This window comes from Pistacia vera, unplaced genomic scaffold, assembly GCF_008641045.1.
Source record: "Pistacia vera cultivar Batoury unplaced genomic scaffold, PisVer_v2 Contig46, whole genome shotgun sequence".
Taxonomy (NCBI): Eukaryota; Viridiplantae; Streptophyta; class Magnoliopsida; order Sapindales; family Anacardiaceae; genus Pistacia; species Pistacia vera.
In genome coordinates, this window is record NW_022196290.1 from 1,737,545 (window position 1) to 1,762,301 (window position 24,757).

At 35.7% G+C, this 24,757-nt stretch overlaps 2 protein-coding genes across 2 annotated transcripts; both read right to left on the reverse strand.

Moving 5' to 3' along the window:
• Positions 1 to 1,196: 1,196 nt before the first annotated feature.
• On the reverse strand, positions 1,197 to 9,545 carry LOC116145076 (glutamyl-tRNA(Gln) amidotransferase subunit A, chloroplastic/mitochondrial-like). Its single transcript, XM_031430519.1, has 12 exons — positions 9,386 to 9,545; positions 8,123 to 8,401; positions 4,941 to 5,101; positions 4,582 to 4,669; positions 4,106 to 4,486; positions 3,335 to 3,516; positions 3,147 to 3,241; positions 2,707 to 2,782; positions 2,422 to 2,499; positions 1,981 to 2,074; positions 1,832 to 1,854; positions 1,197 to 1,382 (listed from the first exon to the last, which is right to left on the reverse strand). The coding sequence occupies exons 1-12, from the start codon at positions 9,543 to 9,545 to the stop codon at positions 1,197 to 1,199; spliced, it is 1,803 nt and encodes a 600-aa protein (XP_031286379.1).
• Positions 9,546 to 18,007: 8,462 nt separating this feature from the next.
• On the reverse strand, positions 18,008 to 24,200 carry LOC116145100 (actin-related protein 2/3 complex subunit 1A-like). Its single transcript, XM_031430543.1, has 15 exons — positions 23,959 to 24,200; positions 23,767 to 23,852; positions 23,393 to 23,469; positions 23,139 to 23,233; positions 22,426 to 22,495; positions 22,077 to 22,146; positions 21,383 to 21,456; positions 21,232 to 21,274; positions 20,480 to 20,561; positions 20,058 to 20,146; positions 19,858 to 19,943; positions 19,445 to 19,508; positions 18,624 to 18,733; positions 18,410 to 18,468; positions 18,008 to 18,304 (listed from the first exon to the last, which is right to left on the reverse strand). Exons 1-15 carry the CDS (start codon positions 24,026 to 24,028, stop codon positions 18,240 to 18,242), a joined length of 1,140 nt encoding a protein of 379 aa, XP_031286403.1. The 5' UTR covers positions 24,029 to 24,200; the 3' UTR covers positions 18,008 to 18,239.
• Positions 24,201 to 24,757: the final 557 nt, after the last annotated feature.

Genomic DNA, 24,757 nt, shown 5'->3' on the forward strand with positions numbered 1-24,757 from the left:
GACTTGGATGCCCATCCATACTAAATAATAGCATTTTTCTTCGCAAAACGTCTACAAGCATGAACTACAGAAAGAGCACCAATCAAAGTTGTGTAAGCTGGAAAAGCAGGCTTGAATTTGAGTGTTGTTTGTTGAAAATGTTAGAGCATCTTTAGTTGTTGAAAGAGTCTTCTTCAAGAATGAATCCTGTAAATGACTCTTTACAGGTTTGGGAATACTTCCATGAAAAAAAAAAAAATGAAGAACCAGATGCCATGAAAATAAAGTAAAGAAACAAGTGCTATTAAATAGAGAAATGGACGAGCGTCCATCTAAGAGGATGCCCGTCCAATATTTTTTTTTTATTTAATTTAAACAATGGACGGACATTCATCTAATAAGGACATCCATCCATTCAGTAGGGACGTTTGTTTTTAAAAAAAATTTAGTTTAAATTATGGATGGGCGTCTATTATAGGTGGATGACCGTCCATATAATATGGACAGGAGTCCATTTAAAATGAAGGGCCGTCCAATAACAATGGATGGTCGTCCATATTTGATGGACGGCCGTTCATTCGCAGAATATTTGTTAACATGCTACGTGGCTCATCTAATTTAGTAGACACGTTGTTCGATGTAAAAATTCGGTGCCAAACGTCGGTGTCCGTAGCATTTTTCTTAGTTTCATAATCCTTTCACTAACTGCTTTGATAACTCATAATTAATACTACACAATCTATTTTTATTTTTTTTACAAACTTTTGTATACAAAATAAATATAAAAAAATTTCTAATAACCCGAGATATTATCCGCTTTAAACACAGTCTTCATGGGGTTTTCAACCCACAATGCTTCTAACAAGTTAAAAGGAACACCTTAAGTTATATAAATTTGCCCAAGCTCTCCACATAACTATGCGGGGACTCCTGCACATTTTTTGCTCCCACACACCAAGTGCCCACAACACGGCCTCGGCTATGCACAGCTTATGAAAAATCAAATCGTATAAAATAGTAATCAGTTTGCAAATAAGAGCTTTTATACATAATTTGTATATATGTAACATTACTCAGTTATAAGAAAGAAACACTGTAATTAGCTAAGGTTATGCAGAGCTACACAAATTACCGGGTTAAAACTTTTTACGTACATTGAGAAGCACCCTAAACCTCGCAAAAACTATTCTGAACAAAAGCGAAAGGGTGCAGCTATTCTAGACAACAGAAGTTGCAATTTGCAGTGGACTCGACTTATCAAAATGAAAAAATGAATTGTCATGAATATCATTAGAGTGTACCTCATCAAATGATGCACCAATCATTTGGAGACCAACAGGTCCACCATCTACAAACCCACATGGCAAAACCAATGCAGGTAGCCCTGCCAAGTTAACGTTTACCTGTATTGAGCATATAATCCAAAATGAGACAAAACAAAATTGAAACCAGGTAATATTTGGATTTCTAAATAAAAACAAAGAGATGAAAAGAAAAGAAAAGAAAATCACACATGCCATGAAGGTAAACAGCGAAATAAGGAGTGAAATATATTCAACAAATTGAACCATGATCCGTCTTTAAACAATTTTAAATCTTAAAAGTCACTAAATAAGATGTGATACTATAAAGAGAACAGAAACGGAGATTTTACAAGAGGGGTCATTCAGAAATATTAAAAAGTTTCCTCCAAAATTAATCCATGGTATCAGCATTGATTATAGGAAAGTAAAATCTGGATAGAAATCTATTTATAAAAATATTTATAGTGGGTAGCAAACAGGACCTAAATATGGCAGATCATAGAGCAACAAAAAAATTCTTACAGCCATAATTTCCCTGCATACATTGCCAGTGGATCATTTTTTTTCTCACCTGTAAACATCACAAGTAATAACGAAACTTCAGTCTAAAATAAAAACCAAACATTTTAAGCAAAAGACAAAAGGGAGGAAAGGGCGGGGGGTTCGTGGCGGAGGAAGGAAAGAGACAATCGAATACCAATCTTATAAGCAGCGGATGGAGCTTCAGGAGAAATTACAATGTCGTTTTCATCCAAAGCTGCCTTGAAGCTTTTCTGAATTATGGTCCTCACCTAAAACACTATTAAAATCAAAAAAAAAAAATTCTTCAACAGCAAAGCATAGTTCTTCAAAGATCATGAGTCTTAGAACATAGCGACCAGGTAACGAATAATTAGGCGTAATCTTATACATCTCACCACTATAGATTCAACTGTGGTCAAGCAGATTAAATTTACACAGGCAGAGAGACTGTAACAATGAAAGATTAGGGAGAGCATCAGCTAACTTCTAATTCCTATGATTTCTACACATTTGTCACTTAAAAATGATAATAAGAAAAAAAAACTTTTGGTAATCCATAATAAATTTCTTGGAACTGAAACTACTCGTGACCACACACGAAGGATGATTATAGTACCTGCCGAGCACGCTTGTAATATGCATCATAATATCCAGCTGAAAGGGCATATGTTCCTATCAATATTCTCATTTTAACCTGCAAAAGTTTAAAGCACGTTTTAATTTAACACTCCTCACTGGTAGAAATCATTGTTACACTTTTCCTTTAGGTTGCTTAGCAGCTAGCTCTCTCAACACATCTACGATTGAACCAATGACACGTAGCCCTATCCAGTTAAAAAGATTAACAAATTTAAACAAATATGGGAAAATAGGATCTTGTATCCACTTGAGATATGCATACCTCAGAGCCGAATCCTTTAGCACGGGAATCTCCAAATAGTGAGTTTAGGTCATCGGCAACAGCTTGGTTTTGATGCCTGGATATTGACGTAACAAACAAGGCAGGAACTCAGAATAATCTAATTATTATATATGACTGAGTTGGAAACATGCTTTCTCATTTCCTTTGGTAAATTAGACTACACCGGCAGCCACAATAGTTTATTTCAAGTTTTTAATGCTCCATCTTTCAACTAAAACCCAATTCTTAATATATGCTTGCTTTTGGACTTCAAAATTTGCCACCAAAGGATTTTTCTTCTCCATCCCATAGATTTACAAATGGAAGTAAAATTAGTAGAGATATGTACAAAAACTTCAGTCTAATAATTTATTGACAACGTGTGAAACAAAAAACAAAAAGAATGGTTGTTAATGAGATGTATTTTTTCCATAATTTACCTGACACCATCATAACGCGATAGGTTGGAAGAAGATTCAGATGAAGCTAGAATATAGTAGGCTGGTAAGCCGAAGGAGAAGGATGGCAATAATACCTACAATGTCAGTCAAAATAAAGAATAACAAAAATCATAAAATAATTTGCATAAACTTCAATGTAAACAAGTGTGAAAAAATATCAAAGGCACCTCCGACGAAGTACATCCTAATTCTTCTAAATGGGAAACAGCACCAAGAATTGCAGATTTTACTCCAGTATCAACACCATTATCAAGAGTTTCACGAATGAGACCAACCCTCAGCCCTTTCAATGGTTTGGATTCCAAATGAGCATCAAAAACAAATTGAGTTGTGAAATCAGTGACACTTCCTGAAAAGTAATATTATCACAAAATTAAAATGTAACACTGGAGAAAAAAGTTCTAAACAACTCAGTAGCACAATCCAAAAGCTCACAATGCTAGAACCTAATTTCAAAATATTGTGTTTTCAACAATCAGAATGGCCAGATGATCTATGACATGACAAAATACTGCCGGTTATAATGCTCAACAGCAATGGTGACTCTTCAACCAACATAAGCATATTAATCTTAACTATTCAGAGATGAATACAATATGGGAAGAGAACATGTGTCTTTCTGATAGGAACCCACTCAACAACTCAACAATTTGGTTGAGCCATAGGCCTTTCATGGGCTTGAGTACAACTCTCCTTGGAAAATTGGCTTGCCAAGAAAGGGTACCCAAGCCCTTTATAACCCACATGCCCACCCTGTTCCCTCTCAATTTTCCCTCAGCATATAAAGTTTTTTCTTACATGCAAATTTCTTGACATCATTTTTCAGGAAAAAAACTAGTACCTATTGATTATAAGATTACATAACAGTTGCTCCAGGGAGAAGCACTAACAAGAGTACTTATTGACCCATTTAGATGTATCTGTACCCACAAACATACTCAGAAGAATGAAGAAGAAAAAGGAGAAGATGTTAGGGACACATCCTTGCTTGCTACTAGTGACATCAAGTCTATCATGACCAGAAATTGCATTAAGAAGAATTCCAGCATCAGCAACAGATGAACCAAAGCAACCAATGACATCGTGTGATGATGCATATGCCATAAGTCCGAATCTTGAGACAAGGCCATATGTTGGCTTTAATCCAACAACACCACAAAATGAAGCTGGCTGTCTTACATTTCCACCGGTGTCACTTCCCAGAGATACTACACACTGCCTAGCAGAAACAGTTGCTGCAGAGCCTCCTGATGATCCTCCAGAACCCAAGAAGCATCCCAAGGATTCGCTGTCACCTAACGAATCAACACATGCATCACCTGAGTATACCAACTCCAGTTACCAGTTGTAAACATCAGAATCATCTTGAATTTGTGTCTTAAGAGGAAAGTTATAAGTTTTCAAATACTCAAACCAAGCTCAAGAAGGGCAGTCTTTCCATATTCAAACACGCTAATGCGAAACATTCTCACCCATTTGACAGACACATTAATCAAATAGGACTTTCAAGCAGTCTTAACAAAAATAACCTTAAAAACACATACTTTTTGAATTGTGTATTAAGAGTAAAGTTTTTAGTTTTGAACTACTCAAACCAAGCTCAAGAAGAGCCGTCTTTCCATATTCAAACACCCTAACGTGAAACCTTCTGAACAATTTGACAGAAGCACATTAACCGAACAGAACTTCAAGCGGTTTTAACAAAACTAACTTTAAAAACAGAAACTTTAACAACTCTAGCTTCAAGTATTAATTAATTATTAAGAAGAAGACCTGAAAAGCAGAAGCTTCAGCGGTGCTGCCCATCCCAAACTCATCCAAATTGGTCTTACCCAGAACAATCCCACTCAATTCCTTGACTCTCTGAACGGCAGTGGCATTGAACGGAGGACAATAATTCTTCAAAACCTTAGACCCAACAGTGGAGGGGATATCTGTAGATACAAAAAATCTACCTTTATAAAAATAGGGTCTGATCCCGTGAGGTTGAGGTCACTGACAATCCGCTAGACCTGCACACATGAAAGGGCAAGCGTGAAGCTTCCGAAAAACACCGAGGTGGTGTTTCCCGGCACTCTGATGCTCAAGTCAACGAGGCTGAAAGAGATTATTTGATAAGAATTAAGGAGATGAAGAATTACCAAGAGTCTTGTCAGAGGCTAAGACTACGGCGGAGGCGTCAAGTCCTTGGGAGCAAGAACTTAAGAGCAAATAGATGATTTTGAGTAGTGTAGATTGACTATGGGAGATTGTCTGCCTAATGAGAGGGCAAACCTCTGTTTTTATAGTGAACCCAAGGGCTTGGAATCCTAGTAGGAGATTGAGTCCAATTTTGGGAGATAATCCCTATCAAGAAAGAAATATGATTTCTTGACTTAAGTTTAATAGTTTAAATAAGATTTAGAATCTTAGTAGGATACTAAGTCCTATTTTGGGAGATAATCCCTATCATGAAAGAGATATAATTTATTGACCTTATCAGATCAAGTTTAATAGTTTAAATAAGATTTGGAATCTTAGTAGGACATTAAGTCCTATTTTAGGAGATAATCCCTATCATGAAAGAGATATGATTTCTTGACTTTATCAAATCTAGTTTGATAGTTTGAGTAAGATTTGAAATCTTAGTAGAAGAGCAAATAGAATGGGATTCTGATTTCCTATTTATAGACTGTTGCAGGCTAATGGGCTGAAACCCAGTTTAGCTTAACTTATAAGATAGCCTCACTCATAGAGTGGATAGTTCACAAGGTGATTTTAAGCGTAGGCCCAATCAGGATTGTGTTGAGGCCTTGGGCCGTGACATGTTTATTTTGTAATTGGGCCTCGTCAAGCCCAAGACGATTTTTGGCCCTAACAATATCCACCATACAAATATTATCTTTGACTCCAACAAGAACCCCAGCGAGGGGTCCCACGTTTTCATTTCTCCGAATCTTTTCATCAATAACTTGTGCTTCTTTCAACACATGTTAGAGATGTGAATGAAGGAATGTAGTTGAGGCTCAATGAGCTTAAGACGAGTCAAGTAGGACTCGACCAGCTGGGTGGTGGTGATGTGGTGAGAGACAAGGGAGTGGCCAATGGAGAGGATTTGGGATTCCAGTGGTGACGTGGAGGAGGGCAGTTGCTGTTGGAGAATGGAGTGTGACGAAGAGAGAATGGGTTTTGTATAAAAAGAGGGGGGTTTAGTGTTGGGACGTAAGAAACGAGAGAGAGTGCATGGAGGATGATGGAGTATTGATAGCATTTTGAGTGGAAAAGGAGTCGAGCCTCCTGGAGTTTAAGGGAGACGAGATTGATTTCATTTTCCCCTATCTTAGAATTAAATACATTTTCTTTGCATTAAATATCTTTTGTTAATTTATTAGTGAAATAAAATGAACAGAGGATTCTTGGAATGTATTCTTCTTTTTCATTATCAAGGTGCCATTGGTTCATTATTTTGATACTTTTTAGAATAATATTTAAAAAAAAAAAAGTAAAATTGGGTGGTTATTATGATGTAAGATTTGAAAATTAATAAAAATACCTCTTATGTTTGTTTATTTACTAAACACCCTTATAATAAAATTTTAAAAATTAACAAAAATACCCCCACTCACCCATTAAATACCGACAGCCAGCCACCACCACCGGAAAGTGGTCAAAATCGCCGTATTGGCACACGACCAACTGGATCTGGCAAGTCGAGCACCAATATAGCCTTTTCCAACCAGATTCACGGTGGATTAGGCCAGAAAAGGCTAGATCTTTCCAACCAGATTCACGGTAGATTAGGCCAGAAAAGGCTAGATCTATAGTTAGATCTGGCCATTGATGGCCAGATTTGGCCACATTTGGTCGTCAACGATGACCAAAGATATGACTGTTGTTGATGGTCAACGACGACCATATCTTGGCCATCGTTGATGACTAGCTACAGCCAAAGATATGGCCGTCAACAACCAAATCTTTGACCATAGATCTGGCATTTTTCAACTAGATCCACAGTGGATCTAGCCGAAAAAGGCTAGATCGGTGCACTACCGACCAGATCCAGTTGGTGGTGCACCATTATACTAGATTCCAATAGTGGTGGCCGAAATCTGGCAAATGTGGGTTACTGGGGTGTTTTTGTCAATTTCTAAAAAAAAAAAATTGGAAGGGTGTTTAGTTAAATTAAAAAATCTAGGGGGTTTAAAAAGAATTGAATAATATAGAATAATATTTTGAGAATAAGCAAATAAATGTGTATTTTGGATAGAACAGGGAATAAAGTAGTGAAAAATTGTGTACCAAAGGGGCCCTAAATTTTCACACTATTACAACCCATATAACAAGATGCTAATCAATCTTCTACTAATCACAGCTACCAACTAACCTAACCATAGTTACACAGTTGGCATCAACTAATACAAACAATGTAATAGACTTAACCAACAATACTATAACCAATACCCCCCTCAAGTTAGAGGATGAAAGATGTCTAAAAACCCCAACTTGTGAAGAAGATAAAAATGAACTCGACTACTAAGAGTTTTAGTAAAAATGTCAGCACGCTGTTCTTGAGTGGAAAAATGAGCTGTAGTGATTAGGCCACTCTTAACACTATTGCGAACAATATGGCAATCAATATCAATGTGTTCTGTCCTCTCATGGAACATGGGGTTAGAAGCAATATGAAGAGCTAATTTATCATCACAAAATAAAGTGATTGGAGCCAAATTGTAAAAATCAAGTTTAGAGAGAAGCTGCACTATCCAAGTTACTTCACAAACAATAGATGCCATTGCCCTATACTTAGCCTCATAAGAAGATTTAGACACTGTTGCTTGCCTTTTAGATTTCCAGGATAATAAAGAATTGTCAAGCATAACATAATACTCAATGATGGACTTCTTGGTCATAAGACGCCCAATTAGAATCACTGTAGGCCACCAAATTTAAAGAATTATGAGATGGAAAGTACAAACCAAGACCAAGAGCTTGTTTAAGATATCGAACTATTGTCAAAGCTGCTGCCATATGGGAATCTGTAGGGGAGTGCATGAACTGGCTAAGCAAATTGACTGAATAGCTAATATTTGGCCTAGTTTGAAATAGATATAGAAGTTGGCCCACCAATCTTTGATAAAGATGAGGATCAGGCAGTGGAGAATCAGTAGTGATGTTAAAGAGCTTGTCATATTGCATGGAAGTGAACTTCACATTCTGATCTAAAGGTACAACGGTAGGCTTGGATCTAGACAATCCTGAAGAAGCAATGAACTTAAGTGCATACTTTTTTGACAGAGAGTGATACCTTTGTTTGACTTGGCCACTTCAAAACCTAAGAAGTACCTTAAAGTCCCTAGATCTTTGATCTTAAAATGAGTATGTAGAAGGGATTTTGTTGCAGCAGTGAGGGAATGATCATTTGCCAGTTATGACAATATCATCCACATACACAAGCAAAATAACAATCTTGTATTTGTCCTTCTTAATAAAGAATTATCAGATTGGGATTGAATATACCCACCAGTAACTAAGGCAAATGTAAGCTTATGATTCCAAGCCCTATAGGCTTGCTTTAAACCATAAAGTGACTTGTGAAGCCTACAAACCAAATTGTGCTTACCTAGTTGGGTAAAACCTTGTGGCACTATCATATAAATCTCCTCCTGTAAGTTTCTTGCAAGAAAGCATTATCCACATCTATTTGAAACAAAGGCCAATTATACATGGATTCTAAAGTTAGTATTAACAAAACAGTAACCATCTTAACTACTGGAGAAAAAGTCTCATCATAATCTACCCCTGCTTGTTGAGTATACCCCTTAGCCACTAACCTAGTCTTATACATGTCCAATGTACCATCAGATTTGTATTTCAACTTATACACCCACTTGCATCCTATGAGAGTTTTACTAAGGGTAAAGGAACTAATGACCAAATGACATTATGCTCTAATGCTTGAATCTCCTTTTGCATAGCATCTATCCAATTAGGGTCTTTGGAGGCTTGGGCAAAAGTAGATGGTTCAGTGAGATTGAAAATTTTTTATAAGTATGCTTGATAAGTCGATGGTAAGTGTAAATAAGATTAAGAGGAATGTATAGGATATTGGACAGTAGCTACCATGTCTGGTTTAGATAGTGTTGGACAAACAAAATCAGTTGTCCAAATAGGAGGTTTAGACACCCTAGTGGACTTTCTAATTGTAAAGGCTGGATGTGTCTGATTTGTGACAAGAATACCTTGTGTAAAGGTAGGTAGATTTGAATGTGATAAAACTGGTAAAGAAGTGTCTAGGACAGGTTCAATAACTAGTTCTGGTATCTGCATGGAAGAGGCATCTCTAGATAATACAATATGATTTTGAATAGGTACAATAGAAGAAGTAGTATCTAAATCCATGAATGAGTCTATTAAAAACATAGGCTTTGTTGATTTGGACCAAGCAAAGGAAAAAATTTCTCATAAAAAATCACATCTCAACTAACTTGAATAGAATGGGTTTGTAAGTCATACAAGTAATAGCCCTTTTGTGTAAGTGAGTAACCTAGAAAAACACATCGTGTAGACCTTGGAGAAAACTTGTCTTTAGGAGATAAGGTTGTCACATAAGCCAGGGAACCAAACACCTTCAAATTTCCAAGATTAGATTTCTTATTATAGAACTTTTCATATGGTGATTGTCAATGAAGAACCCTAGTAGGTAATCTATTAATGATATAAATTGTTATTTTAATGCAATATCCCCAAAAATCATGTGGCAAATGTGATTGAAATTTCAATGCCCTGGCTACTTCTAAAATATGCATGTGCTTTCTCTCTATAATACCATCTTGCTGTGGTGAATATGCACAAGAACTTTGATGTTCTATGCCTTTGGCCTGTAGTAGTTCAAAACAGTTTTTATTAAACAATTCTAACTCATTATCAGTCCTGATGCATTTTGGAGTTTTGGTGAACTGATTTTGGACCATTGATAAAAACTGTTTGAAAATTTGAAAGACATCAGACTTAAATTACATAAGGAAAGCCCAAGTAATCCTAGAGTGGTCATCTACTATTGTTAACAAGTACCTAGCATTCCCATGGGTAGGGATCTTGTATGGACCCCATACATCCATGTGCAACAAGTCAAATATATTAGTTGTGGTTGATTGACTTAATGAGAAAGGAATTCTAGTATGCTTTGCAAGTGGGCATATAGTGCAATGCGGTGTATGTGAAGAAGGCAGATCAAGATGCATTGACTTTAAAACATGATATGGAGTATGCCTTAATCTGTGATGTCAAGTTTCTGAATCAACATTCAAAGAAGATGCAGAGGACGATAAAGAAACACACTCTTTATTATTTTGTAAACCAGAAGATACATTGGGGATACAACATGATGTTTTAGAAACAATATCATGCGATGACTGTAAATTGATTACATTGTCTTTAATTTTTGAAATTGGTGTGAAATAATTTAACCCTTTCTTATGTTTACCAATCCCCTTCAACTTGCCACACCAAAGGTCCTAAATCAAACAAAAATCAGGATAGAATGTAACTGAACAATTATTTGAAGTGGTCAATTTTGATACCAAAAGCAAACTGTATTTGAAATCTGGTAAATGAAACACATTATCTAAAGAAATCTCTTCATTCAAATTGACAGTTGCAGTACGATATATATGGAGTCTAGTACCATTTGGAAGTCCTACTAAAGAATTTTGTGATGTTCCTTGTAATGACTCTCTCTCTAGCTAGTATACTCATAAAATAACAGTAAAAACTCATTAAATATATATAAGAAAATATATAAACGAGTATAAAAATATGGGCCCATATTTAATTTTCTTTATACACAGAACTTTACATAATATAATAAAGTCTCAAAATATTAACTTGACAGTTTTGCCCAACCCTTCCGCTGTGTGACTGTTCCAAATGACCGCATTTCATCTGTTACTTGTAAAAACATTGGAAACAATGGGGTGAGCACTATGGACTGGCTTCTGCTTCACTATGTGTCATAGGAAAAACCCTAGCATTTGTACCTCTAGAAGTCTGTGCTACGGGTGCGGGTGCAAGAGGGGCTTTACAATCTTTCATCAAGTGCCCTGGCTGTCGACACCTATAGCATACATTTCGGCCTAACTCCCTTAAAAACTCCCCTGGATGCATTCTCCCACACTTTGGACATGGGGAAAACTCAGTAGGTCTGGGCCGTTTACTCTGCCAGTCTCTTCTATTCTTCTTAGGTTGAAATCTCTTATTGTTCCTCACTTCCCTGTTTCTTGAAACATCACTTCTTTCTCTCTATGGAGCAGGAGATGGGTCACTCGGTACTGTTGTTGATGGTCCCGCTAAGGTGAGCTTATTTACAAATATCTCCCCACAATTTCAACTAATTTTGAGTGAAAAGACCATTTTACCCTTAATGCAAGTTTAAAGCATTTTCTCCACATTTTCTCAAAATAACTTTAACAAAAAATCAACTAAAGGTATAAGAGCATAAATTAAATTATGTACCTCCATGTGGCCGTTACATTCCTATGCTAGTAGGAGATTCTAAACTTAGATAGTCATAAGTCATATGGTTCGTAGTTCCTAAATCTATGATCCAATCACTTGCAGTATGACATGAATACAAAGAAACCAAGTTGCCTGCAAGGTTAGCCATTGGTGTTGAGACATTTTCCTTTTCCAAGTAACTAAAGAATATGATTATACTGCTTTGGTGTGAGTACTGGTCCAAGATTAGTTCCAGCTTTTGAATCATTAATGGTCGATTAAGTAGCTTGCACTTGATTAGTCCTAGCTTTAGATCCATTCTTGCCTTTTGTGAATTGAAAATCAGCAGGATAGTCATGAATCTTATAGCAAGTATCCTTCTTGTGACCATGAAGATGACAATGCTCGCATTCTATATATGGCTTCTTGCCTTTATATTTTGGATTATGATTCCACGATTTTTTATTATTTTGTGAGTAAAGTGCAGTCGATACCTCTGAATTGATATTGATTCCAACAAGCATTTTTTGGCTTTCATCCTGTTGTACAATTAAATAAGATTGTTTCACCGACGGCAGAGGTGACATCAATAATATTTGACTACGCACCATCGAGCAACATTCATTAAGCCCCATTAGAAATTGCAATAATTTTTGCTTATTCAAAATCTCAAGGTAAACCTTTGCTGAAGCACTGTCAGGTGGAGGTAAGCTTACCAAAGCATTTAGCTCATCTCATAATGCCTTTAATTTGTTAAAATAAACGGCCACAGAATCTGTTCCTTGTACCAAATTAACTATTTCTCTATGGATTCCAAAAACCCTTATACCATTCACCTTATGATACTACTCCTGAAGGTCTTGCCTGACTTGAGATGCATTCATAGAATAAACAATTCCACTAAAAATCTCTTTGGATACTGTATTGAAGATCCAAGCCAACACCAGAGAATTACACCTTTCCCATTGTGCATGTAAAGAAGCAGCAAACTCAATTTTTTACAAGTTCCATCCACAAACCCTAGTTTATTCTTGGCACGCAAAGACACTATCATAGCTCTACTCCAAATTCCTTAATTTTCAATCCCAAGAAGCTGTTCTGAGACTAACATCATACTTGGAGTATCTGATGGATGTATATAAAGTTGTGAATTTGAATCTATCGTTGCTACATTTAATTCTCCATTAACACTTGCCATTACTCATTCTGATCTTCAAATGAAATCTTTATTTCAACAATGGTGTTTTAAGAAACAAATGATTGATTGAATAAAATTTCAGAAAATCCGATGGAGATAAAATTGGGAGCCAAGAATCGCTCGGTTCTAGTTTATTAAGGAAACCAATAATTTCTCCATTGAGGAAGAACTTGGGTAGAAATTCAGAAGACGATGAGGTCAGCAAGGAGGAAAGTGAAGAGGAGAAAGAGTGGGTTGATTGAGAGGACAAGAGTTGGCTTCGTCACTTTGCTTTGATACCATGAAATAAAATGAAGAACAAAGGATTCTTGGAATGTATTCTTCTTTTTCATTACTGAATTTTCGCACTATTACAACCCATATAACAAGATGTTAATCAATCTTCTACTAATCACAGTTACCAACGAATCTAACTGTTGTTATACAGCTGGAATCAACTAATACAAACAATGTAACAGACTTAATCGACGATACTATAACCAATAATTAGGAAATACTCTCTTACAAAAATATCAAAACAGAAGGATTTTTTTATACTATCTTCTCGAAGCAGATAAATTTAATTCTAAACCATCTCATAACAGGAAAATAAAATAAATCCTTTACTTTAATAACCAAAATTCCTTTGAAACTTCTTCTCTTGTTGGTAAGCAATTATTGGTTGTTTTTTGGAATTAAAAGTTCATCTGACTATCATAAAAGTCACAAATGAGTGAACGATTTGTTTCTTTCTTCTATAAAAGGTTTGCACCCCCACTCTTTTTCTTCTCTCCGACTCATGTTTTTCTTACGCCGTTACTTGTTATAAGGTTACACACCACCACCAAATTACCTGCACTCTTTCTAGAACCAAACAGTTGACATTGAAAACTTGCAGGCTTAGCCTATGGTCTTTTCACGCGTGACACTCCAATCCTATGTGCCTTATCACCAATGTAAAGCAACATTTATTTTCTTGCAAACAAAAACAAAAATCAAAGGGGCCAATGGGGGTTCCACTGGCGTTAACCCTTTGACATTCAACTTAGACATGCCGCATTTAGGGTCTTGCGACTGGCTAAGTCACAAGAGGGTGAAACTGTAATTCTAACCTATTAGACTTATCAAAGGCTAGTGAAATGATATTCAATATGTTTGCACAAGGATAGACCATTCAGTAAATGTTTGATGGTGTTTTTGAGAGAGTTGAGTAATGGAAAACTGGAAGTAAATGCCAATAATGGATTTTTTATTTTTATTCACAAAAAAAAAAAATGTTTACGATAAGAATTTATTAATAGATATAATAAATTCTCTTACTTGCTTCCTATCTTGTTTTGTGTTTGTATTTCTCTTGTTTTTTCCTTGTCTATAGACTATAATTCACCAAACCTTGGGCAGCACTCATGCATGCGTGGCCCGGGGGGGTTGTGGGCGGCCAAGGACGGTCAGTTGACCCGCATTCACTTTGAAAAATTATCAAATATATATATATTCATCAAAAATATCAAATTAAATTCTTAGTTTTTACAAAACAATCTCACATTTAATAAATTATATAATGAATTTTATATATTTATTTAATTGTACAAATAACAAAGTGAAGAAAGTTTGTGTATGTTTTTATATATTTTATAAAATAAATATCAATTCTAAAATTTGTTTGTCAAATTAAACTATTGTCAATTGTTTTGTATTTCAATACTTCTATATATAAAGGCTAGCTTACAGCCCATCGCCATGGCCCCCCACTTAAATTGCAGATACTCAAATAGAAAATCAAACCTGAAACCGTGTACCTATTCACACTATCCCTAGTTCGTTCTAACCATCTAGACTACTTACAAATGAGTCATATCAAAATATTGAAATTAGGAAAAAAAGATAAATATAAAAAATATGTATTTTGATGCATTATTTTAAAGGATCGAAACATAAAAGTGAAATTACAACAAAAGTTATAATAATTTGCTATAAAAGCTAGATAAATCTTTGAATATTTTATTAGTAGAAATTTTATTGTAGTTTAATTTGGAGGTGTTGTTATTTGTGTTAGCTTAATAACTTGGTCATTAGTAAATTTTATTGATTTTATTTTACATTCGTTAAAGTATTATAAATTTATTCTATATCGTTAAACATAATCATAAATATATTAATTATAAAGATCATTACCAATAAATATTCATATTTTTGTATAATTTATACCTAATATATTATTTATTATAAATTTATTTACAGTTGTATTATTAAATTTAATTAACAGCTTAACCCCTTAGAATGAGTTTGGTTACGTCAGTATGCTTGTTGAATGCCTTGCCGAGGTGGCACTCATGCAACACCTTAACTTCCAAGCCTACTTTAGTTAATTTTTTACAAGCAATAAATTCGTTGTCTAAAGCTTTACAGAGGTCGAATGTGCCAATTGTCAACTATCTATACAAGGGGATTAGGCAATCACTTTTCCACTTGGTTGCTAATTTTGTCTCAATATCTCATTAACTAGGCTACACAAGATGGCGTCTGCGAGTTTACTTTGCAAGGTCCTATGTTATTGGACCTACTCTGGCCTCATAGGCCCCACTTGTGGATCCACGTTGGACTCACCATTCCTTAGGCTTCTCTTNGGGATTAGGCAATCACTTGTCCACATGGTTGCTAATTTTATCTCATTAACTAGGCTACACAAGATGGCGTCTGCGAGTTTACTTTGCAAGGTCCTATGGTATTGGACCCAATGTTCAGAAAACTGGATCGGCAGGTGACTCGGTCAAGCGATCGGGTCACGGTTTGAGCGGTCGGATCGGTCAAACCGACGGATCTGACCAGTGACGTCATCCTTATCCCTCACCGTCATTTTATTTTTAATTTCTCCGTCTTCTTGAATCTTTCTTTATTTCTTCATCTTCTTGGATCTTCACCTGTCCCTCAGTAGCATCACGACCCCCACTCCTCCCCTTTATTTCTTTCTTCTCACCAAAAAAACAACTCAACCACACCATTATCTTTTTTTTTTCTTTATTTCTTCACCACCGGTCCCTCACCATCACCGCCCCCTCCCCTCCCCTTGTTTCTTTTTTCTCACCAAAAAACAACCCAGCCACACCATTATTTTTTTCTTCTTTATTTCTTCATCTTCTTCACCACCCGTCTCTCACCATCACCAACACCACCCCCTCCCCTCCCCTCCCCTCCCCTTATTTCTTTTTTCTCACCAAAAAACAATCCAGCTACAGACCTATAATAGATCTACAAAACCCAACTGCCCCTTCACTTCTCTTCCCCACATATCTCCAAAACCAAGCCAAATGGAACACAACTAAATGTTTAAACCAGAAAACCCACAGATCTCTGGGTGGTGATGGATGTAAACAACGGGGCCAGAAGAAGGTGGATTGAATACATAAGGGGTGGCCAAAACGGTGAGGGTGGGTACGACGGTGAGGAGGTGAGGGTGGAGGTGGGAGGCCACGATGAGGGAAAGGGTGGTGAAGAAGAAATGAAGAATAGAAGAAGGGGTGTTGAACAATGAAAAACGCAGATTTGCAGATGACTGAAGTAAAGGAGAATGAAATTAGATTTGATTTAGGGCTTTTTCAGTGAACCGGTTTTTCATTTGGGACGGTTGGGCCGGCGGTCTGATACTGTTATACTGGTCTAATAACGGTTTAAAGCGGTTTATTGTTAAATTCCGGTTTTTATCCTTTATTGAACCGGATATAAATCCGATCGGACTGGCCAGTCCGGTCTAGTTTTTAGAACATTGATTGGACCTACTCTGGCTTCATAGGCCCCACTTGTGGATCCACGTTGGACTCACCATNTCCCCAATTCCCTTTCAAATAACAAACCATAACCACCACCACTGTCTATCCTCTTCCACCACCACTCACAACCCCATTGCCAATCTCAACCATCGTCTATCCTCTTCCTCTTCCACCACCACTCTTAGTCAAAATCCCCATTTCCCTCCCAGCGAAATGCGAAGGAAGAGGATAAGACCACTCTTAACCACCGTCGTCCCCTCCCTTCCCAATCAGTCGCACCACCGTCCTCTTCCTTCACAGCAAATGATGCCACTGTCCATTCCCTTTCACTGTGAGTGACGCTATCATTCTCTTCCCTCACCGTGAACAATGTCGTTGTCCTCTCCCCTTGTAGTGAACGACGTCGTCGTGCTCTACCCTCACTATGAGTGACGCCACAACACTGCTGCCCTCTACCCTTCCTCAACTCGATTTCCAGCAAGGGAGGAAGACGTCATCGATTTCCGACGAGGGAGTTTAGTTGCGATTTGTGAATGCCGAATGGTTGCGATTTCAGACTTAAGGAGTGAAGTTGAATGCGATTTGAGTGAGATTTCAAAGAGAAATTTTCGAAGAGAAACTGAGAAATCTGAGAAATTTTAGTAGAGAAACTGAGAAAGAGAAGAAGCTGAGAAACAGAGGAAGGAAATCAATGGAATGGGTTGCGCGATAATGCGTTTGTGTAGGGTTAGGGGTTTTTGAAATCAGACTGGTTTATCCACCAGTTCGGTTGGACCGACGGTTCATTGACTTTATCCGGGTTTTGACCAAGTTAAAACAATTTAATGCATAATAACGGATTTAATGTTGACTTGAACTGGACACATGATCGGTTCCCGATCTAACCGGTTGGACTGACCGATCCGGTCCGATTTTTTTAAAACAGTGCTTGTAATAAGTCATGCTTGCCCAATAATAGATCCCGTCTGACCAAATACAAACTGACTAATTACAAACTGTCACATTACGTTTGTAAGAGAAGGATATGATATAGTCCTTAGAAACAAAAAAATCTTAACATAATTTTTGGTTAAAAATCTAGGTAATACTACATTGACAAATCATTCTCATTAACTTTCTCTCACAAACGCAACGTGTTAGCTCGCAATAAGTTTTACCTGCCCAACAATGGGTTCCACCTGATCAAATACAAGCTGACTAATTACGAACTGTCATGTCACATTTATCAAATAAAATATGTGAGAAATATTTGCCAACCTATCTTTATTTCTAAAAATCAATACAATACCGCACTAAACCGCACCAAACTACTTAGTACAAATTCATGGCTTTTTTTGTCCACCCCTAGGGGACACTAGGTAAACTTCACACTTGATTATATCCAAGATCAATTAATTATTAAAGAATAAATCTAAAAACGACGGTTGATCGCCATGTTATCTCTAAATATATGAATTTGGTTAGCATTTCCTAAGGTCTTTGAGAATTGAATTGTCCTTCCAAAAGTGTTGTACAGATTTGCAAACAAATCAGCTAGAACAAGATCAGTAATTGTTCACCAACCGAATTAATATACAAATCCAGAACAGTTTACAATATTATTCATATATTTCTGTATCATTTGGCGGCTCTAAAATGTCTAAAGTTTGACCTTCTTCATAGATAATCCAAAAGATCTTCGTGGTTCTCCAGATCCCATACAACTATTTTCCCATCCAATCCTGTTATTTTATGGTGTAAGTATAAACAAAGAAAAAAAAATTAAACAAACACCAGAAAAAGGGTCAAGAAGAGGAAAGAAATTTAGAAATTTTGCTTTCACCGACCTGATGTGCTGAAACGAGTTGTGCTTGAAACCCCTCCCTCTCTAAGAGGCACAATGCAGCTGCAATTCCCAAAACACAACATTTGACTTTCAACAAAATCATATGAGGTAGTAGTGTAAATGGAACAAACAAATGGGAAATCTGAGGAAACATGTATGGCATGTGCATGAAATTGTAGTTTTAGTAGCAAATAGAAAAGTTCCGAGGTAGTTACTTTATGCAGTTCTCGTGAACGCCGCCTCCACGTGTTCTTGAAGGTTCAACAGCATCATTGCTCACTCCATACTTAGATTGGCCATAAAGTTTTCCAAATGCTTCAGAAAACTGGAAAAGAAGGGTACAGGAGGCAAATCAATCTAATATCCACCACATTGCACCTATTTAAGCCTTGACCATTATAGGAATAAAAGCGAATAGAACAATGTGTTGTATAAGCAATAAACATCGAGTCCATATAAACATTTTTCCTCAGTGGTGCATACTTTTGTAAAGAGAAAGGGGAGTCAATGCATAATTTACTATTTGAATACGATTTGGCTTCTTGGTTACAAAGTATTTTGTTTGCTTACCAGAAGTAGTTTAGGTCTTGCTAAAACTTAGCTATTTGACTATATATATTGGATGAATATTTAGAGGTAAAATTTTATGGACATGTACAATAGGTTATTTATAGTTGACAAAAACAGTGAAAATTACTAAGAGAAAAGAAAAGTATCTTGTAAGAAAATAATGTGTTTTGCTTCGTTATAGTCTTCAGTTTCCATAAGCTCAATAGTTAGGGATTGAAAAGTGTTGCTCAGGGATAATTATCTTCTTTCCCTGAGTCTGTATTTTTTCCCCCTATAGTTCATGAAATGGATTACTGGTCCTCCTTTTATTCCTCTTTAGATTTTTTCTGTTTTTTATATAATTTAGAAGTACTAGGCCAACTAATATTGCAGCTCAAAAGTGATACTCTGCAATTTTCTCACCAAGCGAAACCAAAAGGCTTTAACATTAGCAAAGAAAAAGGAACAAATTTAATAACTTACATACCTGTGATCCATACTTTGGACCTGAAGATGATGTTTTCCTTTCACCAAGGAATTTAATAAAGCTCCTAGAGAAAATAAAGAGGAAAAAGAAAATACAGAGAAGTTACTTCAACCTCATCCTAGAATAGAAAGACAAAATAATAATATCAGCTATCTTGCCAGCAAGGTCTCTAGGTGATTCTGGAGAAACTGATAAAATCCGGCATATAAGCTAGTGTTACAATAATACCAACTCATGCCACACCCCGAAAAAGGTTCACTTTTATTTTAAAGCACAAGAAGTAATTTCATCATTTAAGAAAAATAAAATTAATAAAAAACCAAATAGAGTTGCAAAGAAGATAAGTATACAGCTTAAGTTCAATAAAAGTGAATTGACTTTTTAGTATAAAATATAATCAGATTCCTACATACCATATTCCTGTTTCATCTGCTGCAAAAACCATTGGGTTGCAATCAAATCCCACACCTATGACCATTCTCTCGGATACAAACAAGACCTGAAATTACACCGCAGATGTCCCACAGCATCCATATGTAACATCAAGTTAGAAAATAATATATCAAGAAAATAAAAGATTCGCAAAGCGCTAGCAGAGTGGATGCTGACCCACATCACGGAGGGGCAAATCACGGAATGCAACATTTTGGGCTAAAGGAGAAGGGCCGACGTCATCAACAAAGTAAATCATAGAATTATGACCTGCTCAACATCAAGAATTGCAGTTACATGAGAATAAACCATCTCAGAAAACTCTCGATCTCTAATACTAGAAATGAAAATACAATTCCTAAATAATCAAAAGTAACAGTTGGCTGAGAGTAAGTTCAGATAATGAATTATGTGACAACCATGCAGCTGCCAAATATAATTCTTATCAAAAGGAACTACTAAGGACACACTGAATAGAGCAACCGAACTAAAACGATGCCCCCTACTTGCAAAATTAAGAATACATATTTGCCTCTAGTCAAAGCAAGCTATGCCAAAGGCTTAAGTTTCAAAAGTAACAAGCAGTAAAGAGCTGATTCTGACCTACATAAGCTAAGGTATTTCCACTGGGTGACCACTTCACACCAAATGCCCAGGAAAATGTGAGATCAAGCTGAACAATTTGCTGTTTTAAATAGAAAAGAAAATCATCAAGGTCACGATGCTTTGATATAATCTAAAATTTAAAAGCAAACTGAGAGAATAATATTACAGCAAGCCTAGACAGAATGATGTGCACTAGCATTTTCCAAGTCCCTTTAAGATTTCAATATTCTCCTAAATCAAGTTTCCAACATACAATGCATGCTATTTCAAATTACTTCTTAGTGATACTTTAACCTACTTCACAACTGAATATTGACTTGACACCAAACTTGTATGGAAAACCAACAAGTGAATCCAATAGAAGTTTGTGTTAGAATGTTAACACTGTAAGCAGTTCGACTTTATGTATGCAAAAGTTGAAGAATAGCATCTCAAGCAGATTGCACATGAAGTAGATACCAAGTGCCTACAATGCAAGATAACCAACTATAAAATTAGATCCTCTCTGTTCCTGATATTGTGATACTATTTCTTTGCCTTTTCAGGGAATTGTAAATATTGAAATTTTGATCAAATGCCAACGTCAAAATAATTAGCCTTTAACTGGTCCTGTATTCTTTTCTACTCGTATCTTTCTGAAGCAAAACAAGCATTATCACAAGAAACTTTGCCTAACATATTCTTCAACTACATTTAGATGGTAAAATTATATTTTAATTTCAATAAGGAGAAAGGATCAGATATTGAACCTCTCCAAATTTTGTCTCTGACGAAGAGCCTGCTTTTGAATCCCTGGATCAATAATTAGGAGAAACATTAATGATACTGTGACCATAGAATGTTGTTGGGGAGAGAGAGGAAAATAATAAACTGATAAAACCGTAATTTGATTGAACATACCTAGTATCAACACCTTTAATAAAGGTAGAAAATACTCGGCACTTTCCATCGGTTGACGTTGTTGCAAGAAGAATCTGTAACAGTAAAGACATAATAGGCACTGAGACACAATTCAGGTCTTCCTAGCGAGTTTGCAATGTTAATGATCCATAAATTAGCAACATGACTAATTGCTATACTTGCCCTTAGTAGCAACTAAGCAAGTAGAGGGAGAACAAAAAGGGGGAGAACTTATGAAAGAAGTGGTAATAATATATGAAACTTTTAAACTATTCCGAAATGTATAATTAATTCTACTTGTGACAAACAAACCCAAATCATGATAATGCAGACATCCCTTCCTCCAATTTATTTTTGAATCACCACAGAGTTTTTATCATTAATCAGAAATGTGCCAGTCATTTCTAGCATCAGTTTATATTTCAGATTATCAATCATTAAGGTTAAAAATGGTCCAGTAGCTGGCATGACATTACATTCCCATCTCCAAGTTTCTAAAGTTTTTGGATTCATGTCTCAATCATCACATTCACTAGTTTAAGACACAAGAGTTAACCTTTTATAACATCCCACTCCAGTTTGATGTAAGGACACATTCAAACCATGAATTTAAATGATTAATTAATACATACATGCAAATAGTTTACAAATGCTTACAAAAGGTACAGCAAAAATCAAAGTAGGAGATACCCACATTATTAGGATGCCAAGCAACACCAGTCACAGACGAATCGTGTCTCTTCCTGATAAGTTTACTGACCCACCTGGAGAAAAATATAACACACAAATTATCAACCTTACCACCAAAAAAAAAAAAAAAAAGAAATAATTGTAGTAGACAAAAAGGATTCCAATTACTAAACAGGTTTAACCAAAACAGCATGAAAGGGAACTATGAAGTAATCCATTAAAGGTACAATACTCTGTAGTAATTGTTAATCAATACAAGGTCAAGCATTTATAAGATGAGGTAATCCTTCAGGTACATCAGATCTCAATATACATATATATTGTAGAGCAGTTGCAAATTGAATGTCAATTACCAATTATTCTCTTGCTCATAGTAACATATACAAACAGTTTTAGCACCACTTCCAACAGCAAACTTGTTTTCTGAGAAAAGAGAAAAAAGAAAAAACACAGCGGTTAAATCATTATAATTGTCATTGCATGGTGAAGAAAATTAAGATAAGAGCCACATTTCCAATCAGTATTAATAAGCTATACCAATGAAAAACTTATAAATTCAAAACCCTTCATGTGGAAACAAGTGTTAGCAACCAAAATATTGACCAGGTTCTGCCCAGAATTCCTTTAGCCATGGCATGTGTAAATGAAGTAAACAAGCTCAAATAAGTCTGATTTAGCATTCACATTTCACTAAACACATCAGTTAAAGCATGTAAATGCATGCAAAACCATGAGAATTGTATTTGACTTCTATGAAAAATCACTATTGTCAATATCGAAAGCAATATTCCAATAGTGTGTGCTATCAACCTATATTACATGCCATCTATGCAAGTGTACAGGTGCAAACACACACCAAGATGCGCCTTAGAAACAAACAAATAGGATCAGCTGCACAAGTCTACGTATTCCTTTTCCAGTGATTATGAACTTCATTTTGGTGTGCCTTCAAATCTATAAACTAATTTAATTGAAAGTTTACTTCTCCTATTTAACGTCTTTCATGTCACTTGGGCAAGAAAAGGAATGGAAAACAATAATTAAAAAGAGAACAGGGTTACTATGCCTTTGGGACTCCATTGAACACAAAGTGCAGCACGATTTAGCCTAAGGATAACAAGAGTTGGTACCCATTCTGATCCCTCCTGGTTCCAGACATATCTTGAGAAAAACCACAAATTAAGTAAGGAAAATAGATAAAATAACATGTGCAAAAGAAAATGACAAGAAGACAAGAAACTTATGCTAAGATGTCATCTCTCAACTTATATAACTACTACATGAACTGTACAGGTATCACAAAATTATGTAAGTACTTACGAATTCCGATCATGAGATACAGTCACAATTCTATTCGACCTTGCACTCCAGTCTATTCCAGAAACGATTTGATCATGCTGTCACATAAACAAATAGGAAAATACAATTAAAGACCAAAATAATAAAATCATAATCAGAAACTGAGTATAAACTGATTTAGATTTTAAAAGAGAGATGAATTTTCAACCATGACATTGCTTTAAATGACATAGCAAAACATTTTTGGTAAGTAATATATGAATAATAACCTTTATTTTGACTAAGAACATAAAATTTCATCTGAAGCTTTTTGACTATATTAAACAAGCATAATAAAATAGAATTTACCAAATTAAAATAATTTGATGCATTGAAGAGACATTTACAGCAAATACCTTTTGCAGAACATGCAGCTTCTCCCATTTGTCTTGGAACTGTTTATAGATGTGAACTTCATTATTATTAGGGCAGAATGCAACCACTACAATGAATGAATTTAAACAAATTGATATTAGAAATTTGGGAATTCATTTCAAAATGAAAAGGACCGAATCTAAAACTTAAAAACAATAACGATAAACAGTTACTTGAGCGATCGGGACTCCAAGCATGGCAAGTGATGCACTGAGCGTACTGGTGAACTGAGACTGCTGCCATTTTTTCTTTTTTTTTTATCTGCAGAGAGAGAAAGACAGAATCTTTCTGTGTTGAATTATAATTTAGCGAAAATTTCAAAATTTAAAGTGCGAAGAGATCTGGAGGTGAAATGAGAATTAGATCCAAATCAAGATGGGGGGAGAGATTAGAGAGATGACTTTACCGTAAAGCCACCGTCAGGTTCAGGTAAGAAGGAGCTTTTAGATATAAATATTTCAGTTACAAAATTATTTTCACAATTTTATTAATTTAAATATTATGTCACATTTAAATGGATAAGTATGAAAAACTCTTATATGTTTGCCGATTTATTATATACATTACCAAACACTTTCAAAAATGCATGGATAGCCCCCACTCCATTAAATTTGGTGGCTAAGTTTAACAGATAAAAAGGTATTTTTTATATTTCTTAAGGGGTATTTGGATCATATAGTATTTTATAATAGGCGGATATTATATTAATAAAAAGATAAATCAACTTGAAGATTACTGGGAATGTTTAGAAAATATGTTTGGCTGATTCGAATAAATTGGTTAATAATATGTTTGTTTAGGAGGATAAATGGATAGGTATGTTATATAGATTATCAAATTATCCTTCTTTTTAAATATTATTTATTAGTATTTTTTAAATCACTTTTAACCCCCTACATTTGAAATTTTGCTAGATCACATCAGCCATATAAAACTTTAATTTGTAGCACAATCACCTCATCCACCCCAAGC